The sequence below is a fragment of the Myotis nattereri genome (assembly GCF_964212035.1).
Source record: "Myotis nattereri genome assembly, chromosome: 6".
Lineage (NCBI taxonomy): Eukaryota > Metazoa > Chordata > Mammalia > Chiroptera > Vespertilionidae > Myotis > Myotis nattereri.
Window position 1 is genome coordinate 35,700,467 of NC_138081.1, and position 20,422 is coordinate 35,720,888.

At 38.1% G+C, this 20,422-nt stretch overlaps 1 protein-coding gene across 12 annotated transcripts in view; it reads left to right on the top strand.

Moving 5' to 3' along the window:
• The window catches only part of RIMS1 (regulating synaptic membrane exocytosis 1), a 409,852-nt gene extending 390,252 nt beyond the window's left edge, over positions 1 to 19,600 (top strand). For all 12 annotated transcript variants that reach the window (XM_081094491.1, XM_081094499.1, XM_081094495.1 and 9 more), the window contains 5 exons: positions 10,119 to 10,257; positions 12,517 to 12,629; positions 15,632 to 15,733; positions 16,323 to 16,462; positions 17,269 to 19,600. In XM_081094491.1, the coding sequence (XP_080950617.1) occupies positions 10,119 to 10,257; positions 12,517 to 12,629; positions 15,632 to 15,733; positions 16,323 to 16,462; positions 17,269 to 17,487 (713 nt within the window). In that variant the 3' untranslated portion in view covers positions 17,488 to 19,600. The remainder of the gene's footprint in view (positions 1 to 10,118; positions 10,258 to 12,516; positions 12,630 to 15,631; positions 15,734 to 16,322; positions 16,463 to 17,268) is intronic.
• The last annotated feature ends 822 nt before the right edge of the window (positions 19,601 to 20,422 follow it).

Sequence of the window (20,422 nt, forward strand, 5' to 3'; positions counted from 1 at the left end):
TCAGGGACCCAGGCTCTTCCAGCTTCAACAAGTGCTCCCATCCTGAGGCCCAAAGCAGCTCCTGAAGCCCCCACTATCTTGACCCCACACCAATGAGAGGGGAAAGGAAAAGGGAAATGTGGTCAGTCTTTTGTTGGAAGGATGGTAGAGTTTCTGTCTCTAAGAGAAATGTAAGAATAGATACTGGCAACTTAGTCTGCTCCATTCTGAATAGTGTTAGGAGTTCAAATGAGGCACAGAAAGATGTGCTTTGAGTAGAGCAAGGGTAATTAGCATCATTCAACTTGGAGATGTAATCTATGCAAAACACTTTGAGATTTAAGAATGGATAACCTTAAGTGGGTGCTGGACACTGCTGAGTGCCTTCCACAGATTTCCTAATTTACTACTCAGTCCTTGGAGCGAGGTATTATCATTCCCTCCCTCATTCCATAGATGAGGAAAGTGTGGCCTGGGGGGGCTAAGTTAGCTGCCCGCAGGCACAGAGCTAATAAGAGTACAGCTTAGAGCTGATACTCAAATCGAGACATTCCGATTCCAGAGTTGCCCCTCAAACCACTTTCTATCCATCCACCATGCAGAGTACTAGGCTGCCTTTTGAAATGGTTTTATTTTGACAGGATGGAAAATTGTAGGAGCTATTCCAGATTTATACTTAAATGAAATCCAGCTTCTTATTTAAACCAAAAACAAAGAGTTAAAACAAAACAGATTTAATATGTGATATATTTATTTAGCATATAAATCTGAAGCCTTATTTTTTAAATACCAAGAGTTGTTAATAAATTACTTAGCTATCTTCATGTAATTCTTCAGGCCACTTTCTAATAAAGGCAACCTGAAACAATCCATCCTATTATTCGGGGCTTACTCTCACCCTCAGATCATATCATAGGTGATTATTTATCTCCAGGTGCTTTAAATCGCATTTAAATCATTACACTTATTAATTAAGAAGATGACTTTAAGGTGTTAAAAATAACAGTATCCACTCCCTGGATGTATTCGTTCACTAGGGCTGCCACAAAACAATACCGCAGACTGGATGGTTTGGACAACAGAAATTTATATTCTCACAGTTCTGGAGACTGGAAGTCCAAGAGCAGGGCATAGGCAGGTTTGGTCTCCACTGAGGCCTCTCTTATTGTCTTACATGTGGCCACCCTCTTGCCGCCTGTTCACCTGGTGGTCTCTGTGTGTCCTGGTGTCTTCTTGTAAGGACACCAGTCAGATATGATCAGGGCCTCCCTTCTTAGCAGCCTTATTTAGCTTAATCACCTCTTTAAAGGCCATATCACCGAATATGTATATTCTGAGGTCCTGGCGTTAGGACGTCAGCCTATGAATTTGCGGAGACAAAATTCCGTCCACAAAACGGACATACTTGGAAACATTGAGACACAAAATCAAACAGTTTGCAGCAGTGAGAAGTTCAGCATTTGAATGTCCCCCTTTCCTCATTACTTTGGCCAAAATAGGATGCGGTACAGGTCATGTGTTACAGTGACCATAAACCTCTTTACCTAACTTTTTTGGCAGCCTTGTTAAGTTGAACATGAAAATTACTCAAAAGACCATCTTGAACTGGCTACTGCTTACATTTTCGCCAGCTTAGCAAGAGGGAAAATTGATGTCACATTAGCAAATGTTTTGCTGGAAAGATCCAGTGACTGCGTGAACTGAGCAGATATGACGGGCAGGCATTTCAGTCACTCAGAACAATGCCAGGCTTCTCACCAGAGAATAACTATTAGCCACAGAAGGGCTGAAAACTAATGGTCACTGTTCAGCACAGATGAATCCCTTTTCTAAAGTTGCATTTGTAGAGAATTTAAAGTTCATGGTAGCAAAAGAACATTTTACCTCTTTCAGGTTATGGGAGAGGATAACTACATCACTGAAAAAGATTTGAGGTATTCTGAAAACATCATCAAGGGAATTTATTGCCTGTCTCACAAAAAAATGTTCTGAATTGATACTATTTTAGCTTCTTGACCACTGTATTTCTTTCATTATAAATCTCTTTAGCAAATGGGAAGAAGAGAGAGTACTTGTAGACTTAGTGGATTAACCTGGAGAATAAATGAGGGGAAACCCTAAAATTCAAAGAAAACATCATGCAATTTTCTAAAAATAACCTTTAGACCTCTGAAACGTTTACAAGTTGTACTTTCCTGGCTTGGCATGAGATATATTTTTAAAAGGGGCATTTTTGTTTTTGTTTGTTTGTTTGTAATAGAACAGACTAGCTAATAAAAATTTCTGACTGTGTGGTTACCACAACACTAGAATCACCTGACATCCACAAAGAACAGTCGGATATTTTCTCTTAAAGTATGATTATTAGAGATCTATGACAACTTGACTGTACCATATTGTATGTAATATAAGTTACATACAACTTTATGCAGATAATATTGATATTGGGTAGGCCAAGATGATGATATCATTAAGAATAGATTAATAATCATACAAAAGCCACCCAAATGACATGTAGTCATACACCTTGAAAGCATTAGATGAAAACTCCTGTATGGTTCCTCCCTTGCTTACATCTCTAGCTGCCAGGTCTCACTCTCCTTATTGAACTCTGGTCTTTCTGGAAATGTATTTACCTCTTCAAGGGACTGTGCTGTTTGTCATCTCTAGACCCTTAACCATGCTGCTCTCTTGGCCTGAGCAACAAATCCCCCCCTTCACCATCTGGAAGTTAAAATTCCCTTTGGAAGTCCCTTGGATACCAATGCGCAGTCTCTCACTAAGTCCAATACTGTCAGTTTGACTGTATTTCTGCAGCTTTGTTGAAACACCACATAAAGTAGTTTACCTTTTTTTTAGGCAGCCTATTTTAGAAACCATCGAGGACATAATCTTTAGGAACTGAAACAGAGGAAGAGGAGATTTGCATTGTCTCACCTCCTGATCTCGCCAGGTCCCTGCTCATTTAGTGGCATAGCAAGCGCAGACTTCCACTCACTGATTAAATCGTCCTCTCTCTTCCCTTCTCATCTGCTCTCCAAATTACTGAATTTACATACAATAAATACCTAAAGCTAAATGCATATAAGTAAATCCTCTCTGTTGAGCCACACTGAATCACAACTAAACTTTCACTTAGTCTCTCCCACTAAGCCATGACATGGTTGGCTCCGGGCCTGTTTCCTTCCCACACTTACATTTACAGTCCAGGGCCCAAAGCACTCCAGAGAGTTTGTTCAATGGGTAAATAAAGGAGTGAATGAACAAAACATAATATTACCCACAACTTTTCTTTGTAAAAGTAACTGAATTTCGTTACTCTACATATAAAAAAAGTTTGTATCACTGACTTCAGTTGTTACTTTCAGGGTAACCAAAAGGTCAAACTCCCTCTATAGTTTTTCTTTGTGAGTTAATAGATGCGATTGCATTTATCTTTTGGACCCAAATTGTTGAATCAACTAGGTGATTTTTTTAAAACTTATTTTTCCAGTTCATTGATGGAATTGACTTCATTGGGCATTAGAGACTGCTTTGACTGAAAGATGATTTCTTGGACATTACCTACCTCTCCAATGAATAAGATCAGACCTACACATGTGGTGTTTTTCCCTGTGCATTTAATCACTGCTGTCTGCATGGAAACGAGCTCTAATATCACACACCTTAAAAATAATAAACAACCTCCCCTAATCCTTGCCGGGGTCCAACCCCAGCAGGTCCAGGGGTTCCCAAAGGCGTAGACAGAGTCGGCGAAGAAGGAAGGACACGGAGACAGTGTTCAGTTGATCAGCAGCCTAGCCAGGATCTCCAGCCAGGATCTCCAGCCAAGTTCTGGTCTGGATCTCCAAAGAGGTTCTGCTGTTTATTGTCTTGTTACATCCATATTTATACCAGTTGATTTTAATCCTGTCAATTTCTATTACAAAGGTTAGGGCGTTTCTTTTCTCCATTCCAGGGAGTAAAGATTATGTAGCTTAAGCATGATTGTTTGTAGTTAAAGTGATTAACTACCCGCCTGGCACTTAGTTAAGGAGTTTCATCCCCTCCCTAACTTCAGGGAAAAATCCCTACCTGGGAAACAACCTTTCTCGGAGAGGTGACCTTGGTTAAAACACACAGCGCTAAGGGGAGCAAACATATTAAGAACAGTATGCTATATACACCAGGTCCCTTGAAACATATGCTGTGCAGATGTTTCTATCCTGCAGCGACTGTGTCAAGCAGCAAGGATGGACCGGCTTCCGGCAAATCCTATGTGAATTTCCAGAAACTGCCTCTGCATCACAACATACCTTTTCAAAATAGTCATAGGCATTGTCCCTGCTTACTCACCTCTCATTGTGTCTTCTGAGTGGCCATCCCTTTCAGGCTCCCTGCCCTCCTTCCCTGAACCTACTTCTCTTGGAATCAGTGATCTCTATGGAGCCAAGTATGTCACCACTTCTATGTCTGGTCCTTACTAAAAGTCTAAGTAGTTATCAACATTTTTTTTTTTACTTCTTGAAACACTTTATTCGTTTAATTTCTGCACCATGACACTTACCTGTCCTTCCATGTACCTTAGAAGGTCTTAGTAGACTTCTTGGCAGTCTTCTGGAATCCTAGGCTCCATTCTATCTACTCTTTTTATCTCTATACTTCCTCTCTATTATATTTAGTACCACAGCTTTTAATTTCATCTGCATGCCAATATGTCCTGTCTGTCTGTCTGTCTACCTGTTTCTGGCACTGACCTCCTTGTTCTGAATCATGAGAATTCTTTCTACTTTACTCTTCACATGGCTTTTTAGAAAGCAACTCAAACATCCTAAAGAGAACTCATCATTTCCATCACCCACAATGAGTTTGCTTTTCAGTAACTGGCACTATCATTCAATTACTAGTAGTTATCCTACATAAAACCCTAAACATTACTGATTCCTTCTCTTTTTTTACGGAACCACCTCTACATGGAATAGAGCAAGTACCATAAGCTCCTCCTCAAAATATAATCAATGCCCACTTCCTCCCTTATCTCCACTGCTGCTTCCCTAACCTAAGCCATTGCTGTATTTATCTCTTCTTAGGTAGGAAAGTAACTTTCCAAATCCTCCCCCTGCTTTCACTTATAGTTCCTAACATTCATTCTCCACCCAGTAACTAGAGGGATCCTTCAAAAACGTAGATCATAGATTGGATGGATCATGACCTCCCACCCCCGTGGCTTCCCAGCACTCTCAGTGCAAAATCCAGGCTGCTTCCCTGCTGGTCCTGCACCACCAGGTCCTTCAGCCTCTTCTGCTCCATCTTCTCATCGTCCACCTATGTCACCCTCTCATGGCTTTCTCAGAAAAGCCAGGAAGGACAGTCACTCCTCAGGGTCCTATACCTGCTCCTTCTGCCTGGACCATCCTTCCTGCAGTTTTTGCATGGCTGAATCCTTCTCTGCATTCTCAGATGTGGCCTTCCATGCCCAGCTGATCAAAAGTAACTCATCTACTGAGACAGTCTCTTCTGCTTTAATTCCTTCCCATGATGATTACCAAGATCTAAAATTATTATGTTATTTATTTTAGTTGTTTATTATATGTGCTATCCTGTATGATTACTGTTGTAGCTCCTACCCCTAAAATGATGCCTATTAAGTTATACGTACTTGGTGCTTAAGGAGTATTTACAGAGTGAATAAGTCAGCAGGGTGTTTCTAAATATAACAAACATCTCTAAATATGAAAAGAGAGTGTAGCTACCTATGTAAACATGGCACTTTGGAATATTCAATGAGAGCAAGTTTGTTCTTCCTAAATCTGGGTAAAATATTGCCCCAAATGTTATGGATTGTACTAAATTTTATGTGTTTGTGAACATAGAATCTTAACATATACTAGTTTTCTAATCCTTTGGTTTTTTGTATAATACTTAGGACAGTGGTTTAAGTCAAAGGTTTCATGTTCATAATTTGATAGCAGAGTTCATGTCTTTATCAGGTTAATATTCTTCAATGGATACAAATAATTATTAAAGAATGGTGCTACTGTTAATAAGCATAATAGTATTTGCTAATATTTTATGGTTTAATGCATTATATTGATATTAAAAATAATACATGTATGTAACATATTTATGCTATAATTACAGCATGTGCAGAGATACAGTGATTATATGCATTTGTACTTATATAGAATATATGTGATTTTCAACAAAGTTTTCAAATGAACTTATAAGCCCATATGAGGACATATACATGAAAATATCCATGTGGCTAAACTGTTCTATTTGTAAAATAAGTGAGATGAGATTTTGTGTTTTTCTAAACTGTGATATAATGGGGTGATCACAAGACTAAGATTCAGAAAATCAGGTTTCGAATGCAGTTTCTGCTACTAACTACTATGATGTTGAGCAGGTCATTATATTCACTAGCATGTAAGCTCCATGTGGGCAGGGGTGCTTGTCTGTTGTGTTCACCGCTGGATCACCAGCATCTAGAAAGATCCAAAACAGAGGTAAAAAGGAACATGGAAAATTCAACTCAAGTGGTGTTACAATCTCAGGGAGTCATGCTCCAGGCATGGCAGAACCCAAGAAGGCACAATACCCACCCTGGGACCAGCCTAAGCCTGCTGGCTACCATAACCAGTAGACCACAGCCAGTGCTCACCCCTCAACCACCTCAGTCTGAACAGAATTTTCTGCATGAATTATGCTTCACAAAATCTCTAGTTTCTACACCTATTAAACAGTGTTCCTCCCAACCCTTTCATTCTGAATAATATTAGAGCCCTTTGAATTTAAATTGGGCAGATTCATAGCTGGAACTATTTATTCAGCTTTTACCTGGGCCTTTATAAAATTGTTCAGTCCATCAAAGCTCTTTGCATTGAATATTAGCATGAATAAGGCAAGAGCTAAGTTGGTCTATGTTTGCCATCTTCAGAGGAACTAAAAAACAACTTTAAAATTAAAAATATGTAATTCAGATTCACAAAATTAAATAGGAGAGGAAGGTCAATAGCCAACCTTTCAAATGATGTCTTTTCAAAGTGTGCGGCATTTATATTTTGGAAGCTATTAAGATTTAAAACTGCTCTAAGGATTTTGGGATATCCTTTAGATATACCCTTTTTTAAGAAAACTTGATATTCCAATTTTTTTTAAAGCAAAAAAATTAACAGACTCTTCACTTTTAATTTTTTTCTTTTCACTAATTAAACAAATATGTAATGAATGACAACCATGTGAAACCTGTATTGGGAAATGTACAGAAAGCAGGTCTTGACAGCCTACCTCCACGGTCCCCTGGCCTGCCAGCTGTCCACAGAGCGGACAGAGCCAGCATCCGCATTGAAAAGACGGCAGAGGAACCTGGAGGACCGTGTGCTACTGACAAAACAACAGCCCCTCCCGACCACCGTGCAGCCTCCCACCACAGTCACCAGGATCAGTTCCTCTGTGGGGTTACTTCCCTGTCCAGTGTTTAATGAGACCCTGACCCCTTTTTAAAAAACCCATTGCTGCTCTTACCCTGTCACTCTCTATCCCCCGTCTCCTGCCTCACGTTTTTTACACAGCAGGTATTACCAGTGATATTATTTGTTTATTTGTCCATTCCCTTTCTGGTGTACACATAAGAAATACACACAGTGGAATGTAAGCTCCAGGATAGCAGGAAGTTTGTCATTTATCAGTATGTTCCCAGCACCTAGAGCAGTGTGTGACACACATTAGGGGCTTCATAAATATTGGTTGGTTGGTTGGATGGATGGATGGATGGATGGATGAAAATCTGAAGGAATGTATGCTCTAACCTGAAACTCCTTACTACTGATCCCTTAACTGTTTCTCCTCCAGTTTCCAACATCACCTTATTTAGATTTAGATTTAAAGTTTGCCCACACTTTCTCTAGCCATGATTATCAAAGAATCTGGTCTCTCCCCCCCCCCTCCCACCCCCCCAGCTGTATTGCCTCACCCTGCCTTGGAAACTTTTGTCACAATTGGTAATAAACCCTTGGGGCTTGTACCGACCCCTCAGGTGGGATCTGGCCAATGTGTGTGCATGAAGGACGTGTTGCTCTATCACAGTCACTTCATAAAGGACCTACATCTAAGAAGGAGACACAGTATTTAGATACATATAAATATACCGAAACTATACAGCACTCAGAACGGCCGTAAATGAAGTCCCTGCCTTTGGTATGTGTACACATTCTACAATAACAAGTCAATGAACAAGACAGACACCAGAAAGAGAAAATGTAGAAAATTCCTATGCCTTTGCTGGTTAAATGGGAACATCTGCATAAATGTTGGCAGGAGTGCAAATTGCTGCAATGTTTCTAAAGGACAATTTAGAAATAGCTATTAAGATTAAACAGATCCCTACACTTTGACCAGCTTTTCAATGTCTAGAAATGTATTCTATAAAAACGAACAACTGAGACTGCTCATCAAGAAAGAGATGGTTTAAGTATGATACCACATAGCCATACGATGGAACAGTGCACTCATTAAAAACAATAAACAGGGATGAGTTTGTATTATAATTCTATTAAATGGGTAGAGAAAATTGCACATTAGGACTGTGGTATCATCCTGTTACTGAGTTTATCCCACTGTTCTCCATACTAGGGATAGCAGTCAGCAATATTCACATGTCTCTCTCTCATAGAAATAAGTTCTATTTGGGGAAACCGACAACAAACAAATTGAGGTTTACTGGAAGATGGAGCTGTGCTCTGAAGAAATATGAAGCATGGCAAGAGGATAAAGATTGATGAGGATTGAAACAGAGACTCAAATAAGATGAGGGAACAAGGCAAAAAAAGTCATCAGGGGCAGCCAGGAAGGAAACTGGGCCTGAAACACATGCTTGGAGTGGATGAGAAATTCAAGGAAGGAAGTGTGACCGGAAGGCAGTGTGCACATGGGATGAGGGTGAGATCTGAGAGGTAGCCGGGTCCTAGGTAACATTTTGTAGGCAATGAAAACAATTTTGGATTTTCTTTTTATTTCGATGATAAACTATCACAAGAACTTGAGCAAGGAAGTATCATAATCACACTTGTGTTCTCCTGTAGAGAATATTCAATATTGAGCCCGTATCACATAACCAATGATATCTTTTATTAGACAATCTAGAAAAGGGGTGCAAAGATAAAAAATCTTTGGAGGAAAACATTCACTTTTTCATATGGCTTATTTAACAGTGTTTTAGGCACCTGCTTCACAGAAGTGTTATGAAGATTGAAAAATTTATGTGTATATTCATATATATATGTAGTTTCTGAATGTGCCTATGTATATAAAGCATTTTTCATATATTATTAATGGATATTAAATGATACTTTAGAGAAATGGAAATAAACCCAGAAATGCTTATGGGATGTATAGATGAAAAAGGCATGGCAGGTGATAAAAGTCTAATAGTTTCTCTAACCTGTTGATATTGCCCTAATCAAATAAATGTTCTAGAATTTCATTTCCATGCTGTAAATAGAATGTTCCTTAATATTCTATTATTCTAACAGGGGCTCAAGGATATTGCTCTAAAGTCTAAGGGCCATGAGATAACTTTGAAACTTTGGAATTAAGATAATACCTATTCAACCTACATAAGCAACATACATGCCACCTTAAATGAGATTGTGTTTGTTGAAGTGTTGCGAAAATCATCAAATAACATACTGAAGTTTCTCTACGAGGACTGCTGCTGAGTGGCAGTACCCAAACCGTGGTATTTTCCATGCTTTCTTCCAAGTGCCTCTTCTCCTGTAAAGGACATGGCCCCTCATTTAGGACGGTTCCCACACATCGGAGCATTCCAGATTAGGTTTTCAGCATTCTCTTTCCACAGAGCAATTTGGTGCCAAATCTATTTTTTCATTGAAGCTCACAACTTCGGCAGCAATAATACAATGAGTTCATTTTGGCTCGTTAAGATTCAGGCAGTCCCTGAAACCGGAGCAATGGTGCCACCCCTCTTGGCCGAAGCACGCTTTGGCAAAAAGATTTAATCAATCAGATGGTTCTGTCAGACACTGTTTTTCTGAGTTTAACTTTTAACTATGCGCATAATGGACTATTATATTTGCAGAGTCCATATTCAGGAAACTGCCTAAACCAAACTTAGAGTTCCTTTCACTCTCTCCTGCCAGAGTCGGGCCACAAGAAGTTAAAAAGCACCATCCAGAGAAGCACAGAAACGGGAATGGCAGCCGAAATGAGGAAGATGGTAAGACAACCAAGTCGAGAGTCTACGGATGGCAGCATCAACAGTTACAGCTCCGAGGGAAAGTAAGTGCCGTCGGCTCACCTGTGTGGCTGTAGGACCATGGCATGTGGTGATAGGAAACGTAACACAGCCACCCGGGGCGACTGCGAGCTTCTTCACTTCACTAGCTGGTCAGTCCTCCATTTAAAAACGCCTGACCTTGTGAGACAGACACACAGACACACAGACACACCTCTGCACAGACCTAGTCATGCAGAACCTTCGAAGGAATGATGCAATGTTGGGTTAACATAAACTGATCTCTATCACTCAGAAAAGTTCAGAATAGTCCACTCATGGATGTTTATGGTAGCAATGTCACCTTTAATGGATTCTTTCATACAGGACTCATTGTCTGGCCCGATTACCAAAATCTGAATTAAAATTTAGAAGTGAGGAACAGACCGACAGCTGTCAGAGAGGAGGCGGTTGTGGAGCTGGTGAAAAACCTGAAGGGAATAAGCAAAAACAAACAACAACAAAAAAAAACCCTCATAGACACAGGCAGCAGTGTGGTGATTGTCAGAGGGAAAGGGGAATTGGAGGGAGAGGTAAAGGAGGACATAAGGGGAATAAATGGTGATGGAAGGAGACCTGACTTGGAGTAGTGAACACACAACACAATGTACAGATTATGTATTGTATAACTGTACACCTGAAACCTATATAATTTTATTAACCAGTGTCACCCCAATAAATTCAATAAAAAAGGAAAATCAGGAAAAGAAAAAGAAAAAACAAGTGAGGAACTAATTTTCATATTCTTACACTCTCATAACAGCAACTTACATTTTTGTGTTTTTTAAAACATCACTAACTCATTTTTCCCTTAAGATAAAAGCCCAGAATCTATCTTCCTTGTTGCTGTTTTATTAAAGAGTTTTAGTTAATTCTAAAATTAATTAATTTTGAAAAAATATAACTAGAATTTTTTTAATTTTTTTTTTGCTTACCTGGTTTGTTTTTTACTATTTCATTTTCCTATGCTTGAGAATTTTTCTGATAAAACTGAATTTTTACTGAGGTGACAGATCTTACAAATTAATAATTCTTCTTCTTCAGTGGGTTGCTTGGGGATTAACCATGTAAAATTTTTTATAGTTATTCATTTATCACCATTTAAATAACTAATTTACCAATCCTAATATTAATATTTTATTGTATTTTACTGGAATTTTTCTATTTTGTTCAGAAAATGAAATAAAAGTATGCCAAGTTCATATTTGTGATATGCTTTCCCATCCCTAAAACTTATTTGATCAAATTATTGGGATGCATGCTATCAGCTAAGACCAAAAAATCAGCAGGAGTGAAATTTATGGAGGTACACTTGCTGACCGAAACACCAATATGTGATGAAGTCTTATAAAGCAATATCCAAATGCAAGACTGGAGACATTTTTTATATAAAAATTAACAAATCAAATAACATTTACATTCATCATGGATAGGCCCCTTAGCCTCTCAAAAATTTCTTTTCATAGTCTCTGGATGGGTGGTCATATATACCCTTTTAATTCCCTTGATTATGAAAAAATAGTATCTGGGGAAGCACATTGGAAGCAATAAATCCCTATGGACATTGTTTATTTTAAAAATGCTCATTGCAGTCCAACCACCTTACAAGCCTGGTTCTTGTTACCCAGGATATATCAATAAACAAGAAGAGCATAATCACTGCTCTGGTGGAGCTCACAGCCCAGGAAATTCAGGCAGTCATGCTATAGTAAGAAACAGACACATTTTAATCAATCCATTGCATTTGAACTAAGTAAAAATCTCAGATAATATAGAAATGCAATTCACTCAAAATGAATAAGTTAAACATTTTATTTTTAAATAAGAATGTGTATTATGCTAATATATTTATTTAAGAAATCATTAGGTATTTTTAAGTTTAGCATTAATATTACACAATGTTTATGAGCAATTATTTATTTAAGGTTCATGATATAAAAATGTGCATCTTATATTTTATGTCAGTGATATACTAGTATTTAGGTAGGGAATTTTATTTGTAGGTGTCCAGAAAATGTAAGATATTAAAAACTATAACAGAGCTCTCTTGACTACCACATCTGCTCTTAATTTGAGAGTTTAGATCTTTTCTCAATCAATGATGACTCTCATATGCTTGCTTGGTGCAGAGGCGATGCAATCAATAAGTAAGCCGATTGTCTAAGCAGTGTTTATGATTCGTGATCAGAATCAGTAGCATAATGGAAACTATGAAAAGGATTCTAGGAGAGCTAATGTTCTGATTTTTGTACTTTTGCTGATAGCCTAATATTCCCTGGAGTGAGACTAGGAGCGGACAGTCAATTTAGTGATTTTCTCGATGGGCTGGGACCCGCCCAGCTGGTTGGCCGCCAAACCCTCGCCACCCCTGCAATGGGTAAGAATCAATTTTTCTACAGAAAAAGTGATATTTCATGGTTGACAAGGTCATTTAAAGTAGCATAATTGTAATGCAAGTGAAAAGTAACATTTCAGCTAGGGTGTTACTGGTTTCAAATGACTGTTCTAATTTCCCATGCATTTTTCTAACTTGAGATAGTATGCAAAATGAATAAAGATAGTCCTACAGCCAAAACCGGTTTGGCTCAGTGGATAGAGCGTCGGCCTGCGGACTGAAAGGTCCCAGGTTCGATTCCGGTCAAGGGCATGTACCTGGGTTGCGGGCACATCCCCAGTGGGGGATGTGCAGGAGGCGGCTAATCGATGTTTCTCTCTCATCGATGTTTCTGATTGACTATCTCTCTCCCTTCCTCTCTGTCAAAAATCAATAAAATATATTTTAAAAAAAAAGATAGTCCTATATCTTTGAATTATCAGAAAACCCCTGTCAAAATAGAGAGTCTCCAGTAGATCCATAATGAATGGAGAAAATTATATGTAGCATGTACCATAGCTGTTTCCTGAAGGACATGAGATTCCATCTTGAAAGGACCCATGTAGCACTCAACAAAAGGCTTGAAAATAGGTCGATGCAGAGGCACATCATCATAGAATTTCACACCACCAGAAATGAACAGAAAGTCCTCCAGGAGAAAATCTTCTGAAGAGGATAATTCTATGCAAAACTATCAAAATCAGATTTCCATTGGACTCTTCAACCACAACACTGGGAGCTAGAATTCTAATGAGCATTATCTTCAAAAGTCTGAGTAGCAATTGGTTTCCAGCACAGAGTACTATAGCCAGCCAAGTTTTCAAGTAAGTTTAAGTTTAAGGCTAAATAAAAACTCAGGACAGTAAAGGCCTCCAAACATTTTTCTCATACCCAACATTGCTCAGAGAACTATACTTCCACGAAATGAAATCAAGTGAATTTTAAAAATTGTGAACTAAAATGAGAAGATGAGATCCAGTAAATAAATGTTTCAACACAGAGAGAAACGGTTGGTAGTGAAGGAAAACCTAAAGATAACAGCTGTAGTAAGCTTTCAAAGCAATTTGTTCAAATTATATCATGTCAGACTTCCTAAGATTAAAATCTATAGAATACCTAATGTATTTGATTTTATGGAAGAGGTAAACAACTCAGGAGTGTGTGGGGTTGAATTAGTGATATGTACATACAAGTGTAAGCAAATGCTTTCTAAAAAGATACTTATTAAGTGCAGGGAAGGGGAAGAGCTGTCCAAGAAATGAGAAGTAATAATCATAGTATTCCAGTTCACTCCGCCATAAACAATGTTACATAATCATAATAATATAAATATTAATACTGGAAAATGGGATGACCGAAAGTATCTAGTATGTGGTGGGGATAGGAAAGAAGTGAGAGAGTTTGAAATTAGAAGTCAATAATAATATCCACAATTGAAAAACTAGGGGGATATCTTATAAGTGTAATACTTAGAGATATGGAGGCAAATGCCAAAAAGTGAGAAATAGATCAGATGAAAATATTGAGACTTATGAAAGCAGTGACCCTTGGAAGGCATGAAGTTGACAGAGAGAATGGGAATCTTTTATACTAATAAAAATCATCTTATAGCCCAGCCAGTGATGCTCAGTGGTTAATTGTGGATCTGTGATCCAGAAGGTCAAGGTTTGATTCTCAGTCAGGGCACATGTGGGCCCAATCCCCAGTGTGGGGTGTGCAGGAGGCAGCTGATCAATGATTCTCCCTCAACATTGATGCCTCTCTCTCTCTCTCTCTCTCTCTCTCTCTCTCTCTCTCTCTCTCTCTCTCTCTCTTCCTTCCTCTCTGAAATAAATAAAAATACATTTTAACAAACAAAATAGACGTCTTATAGAACATTTTGACTCATTAAACTATGTCTATATGAAAAGACCAGGAGACCTCCAAGAGCTGAGATCTAAAACAGAGTGACAGAACTAATGAACAACTGACCTGGAAAATAGAACTCACAACTGAAAAATGGAGATGACTCAACTAAAAATAACTTCAAAATAATTAAATTTAACATTTTCAGAGATAAAGTATTATATCCATCAGAAAAAGAAGATTATCTTATTTAAAGTGGGTAAAGCATATGACAAGCAAGACATAAGAGAAGGAATACAAGTTGAAATTACTTAGAAATATGTTCAGCCTTCCTAATAATCAGGGAAGTGCAAATTACAACTTTTTAACCACCAGCTTAGCAAAAATTAGACATATTGTTAATACCACTATTAGTGGGCTAAAATACTTCTGGTGATAGTGTAAACTGGTACAGCCTTTCTGAAGGATATTTGGAAGGATATGCATGGAATTTTGAATGCCCGTTCAATTAGACCCAATAATTTAAAATCTGAGAATTTATGATCAAGAAGCATTGACAACATATGCAAAAATTCTTTTTAGAGCTATTTATTATAATGGTAACAATGCAGATAGCCTATATTTGGTTAAATAGTTAATGACATGCCTATTTAGTGGCCCATACAGTCAATAAACTGAGGATGTATGGTCATAATAGCTAGATAGATAAGTAAGAAGGAAGGAGGAAAGGATGGGAGGAAGAGAGGAAAGTACTGATGAGATTGCTAGGATATTCACCAAAACAATAATGGTGATTCTCTAAATGGAAATATGGATAGATTATGCTTTTTTATTGAGAAGTATTATATACTAGATGACATAAAGGGTAAGAAACCTTACTAGAGTACAAGAATCACTTAAATACCTCAGTATATTGTTTTTAAGCAATTTATAACCTAACCTGAGATTCTCTTAAGTGGATTAGTACCTGAAAAATGAAGAGAAACATTTTGAAACCTGATTTGGAAGTAGGGAGAGGAGGGCGAGGTGGGGGGGTTTCTAAATCTTTGTTTTTATCAAGATCATAAATATCCTAATTTGGAGCCTATTAACAGACCTCTATTTTTTTAACTGCACATAACTTCAAAGAAGCTGAAACATTTGCTTCCCTCCACTTGCAGGCGATATACAAATTGGAATGGAGGATAAAAAGGGCCAATTAGAAGTTGAAGTGATTAGAGCACGAAGCCTCACGCAAAAACCTGGCTCCAAATCTACACCTGGTAAGGGAAGGGGTTTAGACCAGAAAATATCACACGGGCAAGGAACTCAAAACACCTGCTGCATTGAAGTTTATATGCTGGGGTTTTTTTTATCATCTGATTGATTAAAAAGGCAGCTTTTCTGTGTTCTTTGAGACTATAAAAATGAATCTTTGCACAATTATTCTGTCAGAAAGTATTAGGAATAATATTGTCATATTAGGAAAAGTTCAGTTATGATTGTTTCTTAGCTTATGTCAATTAGTTTTTTGGTACATTTAGAAATGCAAAAGGAAAAAGTTTTGTTTTAATACAAGGAAACAATGAGCTTTAAGATATAAACCTGAATTGTAATTCCAGATGTACCCCAAGTAAGTCAAAGTCTTAAGGTAACTTGCATACATTTATTTGAAATTATGAAACTGGCTGTAGTGATAACATATGGGAGTGAAGGAGCAGAATATCTGAAGCACTTTAAATTGTAAAAGATTTAAATAGTCAGTGGAAAACTTTCCGTAAGCATCTCTAAATCTCTAGTAAGGTATTTTCTAATATAACCAATTTAATGTAAAGGATTAACTTCTCATGCATTAATGTTACCTTTGTTTAGCTCCATATGTCAAGGTATATCTTTTGGAAAACGGGGCCTGTATAGCCAAGAAGAAGACAAGAATTGCACGGAAAACCCTTGATCCTTTGTATCAACAATCCCTGGTGTTTGATGAAAGTCCGCAGGGTAAAGTTCTTCAGGTGAGTAATAGCTCCTATGACTTTTTCCATTGAAAATCCACATTATCCCTGTAGACACTGAGAGGTGATCAAACAGGAAGAGACTCAAGTTCAGTGGAGAGGAATGTGGTATAACATTCTCCCGTAGAGAAAAATAGCAAGTCGCTGTTGGCTGCGAAATGAATGTATTAAAATGTATATGGGTTTAATGGACTTTAATAAAATTAAACTTTTTCTTTTTTTCTCTACCTTCTTTTCTTTCTTCTCTCTATCCTCTCCTCTACTTTTGCCCAATTTGTTGCCCCTTGCCTCATCTTGATAGCTAGATGTAGATGATGATGATAGATAGATAGATATCAAGGCAAATAATGCCAGTAATAGTTTATTGAGCATTATTATCTACAGACATGAGACACAATGAAGAAGAAAGGAAAGGAAAACGGAAGTGTTCAGGGACCAGCAAATATTCAGGACTGGCTGAATGTCAGGTGCATTGCTTATTAGAGAGTGGTTACTAAAGAAGGTGTTGAATTTATATGTAAATGAAATTGTATATGTATTTCTTTAACAAGGTTTATGTATGTAATACCCTTCATTGACTAGGAAAACATTACCTGCCTTCCATCGAATCTAAAACATATTGTGAAGTGTCTTTCTGAGCACCTTCATGTTAGTATCTTCTTACCTAGTTTTCCTCTGTGGTGTTGGTTATATTCATTTCCTCTCCTTAGCTGACTGGCCCCCTTTACAGAATAGTTGCTTTCAACTCTCCTAAGGTACAACTCTAGAGAGGAGTTTAAGTTTATTGCCTTTCTCTGTCTCTGCAGGTGATCGTCTGGGGAGACTATGGAAGAATGGACCATAAATGCTTTATGGGTGTGGCCCAGATCTTATTGGAAGAACTTGATCTGTCCAGTATGGTAATCGGATGGTACAAATTGTTCCCACCGTCATCGTTGGTGGATCCCACACTCACTCCCCTAACCCGCCGGGCTTCCCAATCATCTCTGGAAAGTTCAACTGGGCCTCCCTGCATTCGATCGTAGTGAACTCATACTAGAGTCATTCCAATAAAGCTCTACCTTTCAGGATAATAATCGGAACCAGATATTTCATGATCAAAAGCATTGTTGGAGACAGACAATCAACTTGTGCTTTGCCTGTAGTAGTTTTTCAATAATGTGTCCCAACTGTTGTTTCCAATCTGGCTTCATAGGACAGAACAAGGCAGTGTATCAGATTACAATAAGAGCCAACAAGCTAGTGAGAACCACTGATGCTTCTAAAAAACAGAAAAAGAAGAAACTTCAAATTTACACACACACACACACACACACACACACACACGCACTTATGCCCACACGCACGCACCCCAAATTGAACAAACTGGAAACTCGCTCTGTGATAAGTTGTATTTTACACGTTTTTACACAGACCACGAGCAGTGTTATTTCCCTGGTGTTCGACAAGTTTTGTTCTTTTGTGTTTTGTTTCTGTCTGTGTTATTTGTTGCTTTTGGATTTGTTTTGTTTCGTTTTTTTTACTGAGTTTGTTATTTACACTGGTTTTCGGCTGTGTCATGACAGGCCTCGTGATGCTTACAGAGACCCTTCCTTTCTTTTTCCAAACTCGCCACAAAAAGGGCTGAAGCAGCCTCTGTAGCATCTCCCCTGCGTGTTCAACAGCTGAACAAGGCGAGGCCCCTGAAGGGCTCCACTGGCTTTCATGCTATAATTCTTCAGTCTGATGTGTGGAAACCCAGAAAACAAAAAAAGTTATCTTCCAAAAAAATAATCCCTGAATCACCATGTTTAATGGAGAGCACATCTGTTCACATTCTAAAAATATTACTTTCTTTTCCATTGTTCTGCATGGAAGACTTTTAAAGAAGTCAATCTGCAACTAATGCTGGGAACTAAAATTAACTGCATAATCGTACCTTGGAAACACTCCTTGTAATGCCTTTTTCTTCCCGATATAAAAAAAAGTATATGCTCATGTGTATAAACCACACTTTTGACTTCAAATGGTGATTAAAATGGATTTGGACCTAAGACACTGTGGGCTATGCCCGGGCTTCTCGGCCGTGCCTCAGTGCAGACACACCCGTCCACCCGGAAAGAGCATGGTATGAGCTGTTCAGTATTTCACTGGAAATTCCAGTTGAACTATCCTGCACTAAACTAATGTTTTTATCGAATTTTAGTTTACATTTCTTTGAGATCGATGCAAGCACAAAGCTCGTTTTTGTTTTTTTTTAATGCAAAGTATCTTACTTTTTGGGGGGGAGATAAAACAAAGTCAAATTTCAATGTGCATTTTCTTCATCTGAGTTTTTCTTGGCCTTGACTTTCCCTTGTGGCATTCTGTGTGTGCGTTCCATACTGCAGACTGCAGGTGCATTGACATGTTCTCCTTTTATGAGTCATTCAACTTTTGTGACTACACAGATAGAGCAGCATGACTTGGAACTGTACAACGCTGCATGCACATTTTGTAAAAAAAAAATAATAATAATAATAAAAAATGAAAGAGAAAAGAAACAAAAGGCTATTTAATAATGTATGTTAGTTCCATCTAGGCCCGCTTGTATGTTGCATGTACTTGTACATTTTGCTCGTTAATGACTATACTGAAATAACCAAGAAATCTAAGCCATCCATTTTTGTTATAGGCATTTTGCAGGTTTCTTCCAGACTCGATCTGTGAGCCTGGGGTGAAATGTCTATAGATGGACTTTATTTTTTACCCTCTGGAAAACGTGATGTAGTATGGACCAAATTCCTTCTAATAAATATTTTGGTGTAGATTCTAACTGTGGGGCTGTGACACATGTAGACACTGTGTACACACTAGGTTTTAATCCATAGACATACTGCCTGCACCAAGTGAATTCTTTATCATTATTTACACACGCCAGAATCACCTGCCCATCATTCCACAGGGCACAGACTGACCACTACTCACCATGCTGAGCAGGAAGAACTGAAGCATTGGTGCACTTCTACTAGACTCCGTTCTGTCTTAGTGGCCAACAATCAACTATAATTGGGTAGTATCTTTCTATTTTGACCACTTGTCTTAACACTCCCCTGTGCTTTTAAATGAACTTCCAACTCATGTATGTAAACATGTTTAATAAAATTTACTTTTCATGTCTGTCGGTAGCCATCTGTGTTCTATGTTTTGCCCAGATATCCACTGTGGGTTCTATGGTGCAAAATGGGAGCCAGATCATGGGAAGGGGAGGTTGGGATTTGTTGTCTGCTGCGGGCATTTGACTTGACTTGTCACTGCACTATCTATGTCTTAATCTATGGCCCAAAGGGTACTTTGCATCACGTACAAGTTTTCACTTTGTCAGCCTGTCTAAGTGAGCACATGACTATACTTCTGAAAAGTGGCATTATTAAAAAACAATAAATCTCATGAAAATAAAATGGAAGGTTGTTTTTCTGCTGCTGTTTGGGTGTGCTAATAAAAGAGACAACTCTGTTGTCCAATTGCCAAATCATCTCAGGTAATGTGACATATCAAAATGTCAATTCCTGCGTCTCTCGTCAAAGCATCTGGGTCCTCTGTCCGTCTTTCTCTTCCAAACCCCTAATGGATTTGTAAAACCTTGCCTTAGTGTAGGCTCACTTAACAAACCAAGAAATATATTAAATCCTCTTCAATCGAACCTTAGGAAATATAGTTTCCAATATAGTAGAGTCTCTAAAAGTGACATGATAAAAGAGAAATTATTAGCTTTCTTAACTTAATTTCATGATATTTTTTTTCTCCAATAGTGTGTTTACAGATTTCACAATCAGCATTTTCACACTGAAGCACTGATCCCATGTTGTTTGGTAGTAAAATAACTGTTGAGATCTACTTTTCACCTTTTAAGGGCCCTTACATTTGTAAAGCAAAATAAACATAGCTGACTCAGTACCAAATTTGAGACTATAAAGCAATTTGAAACATGTCACTACATCG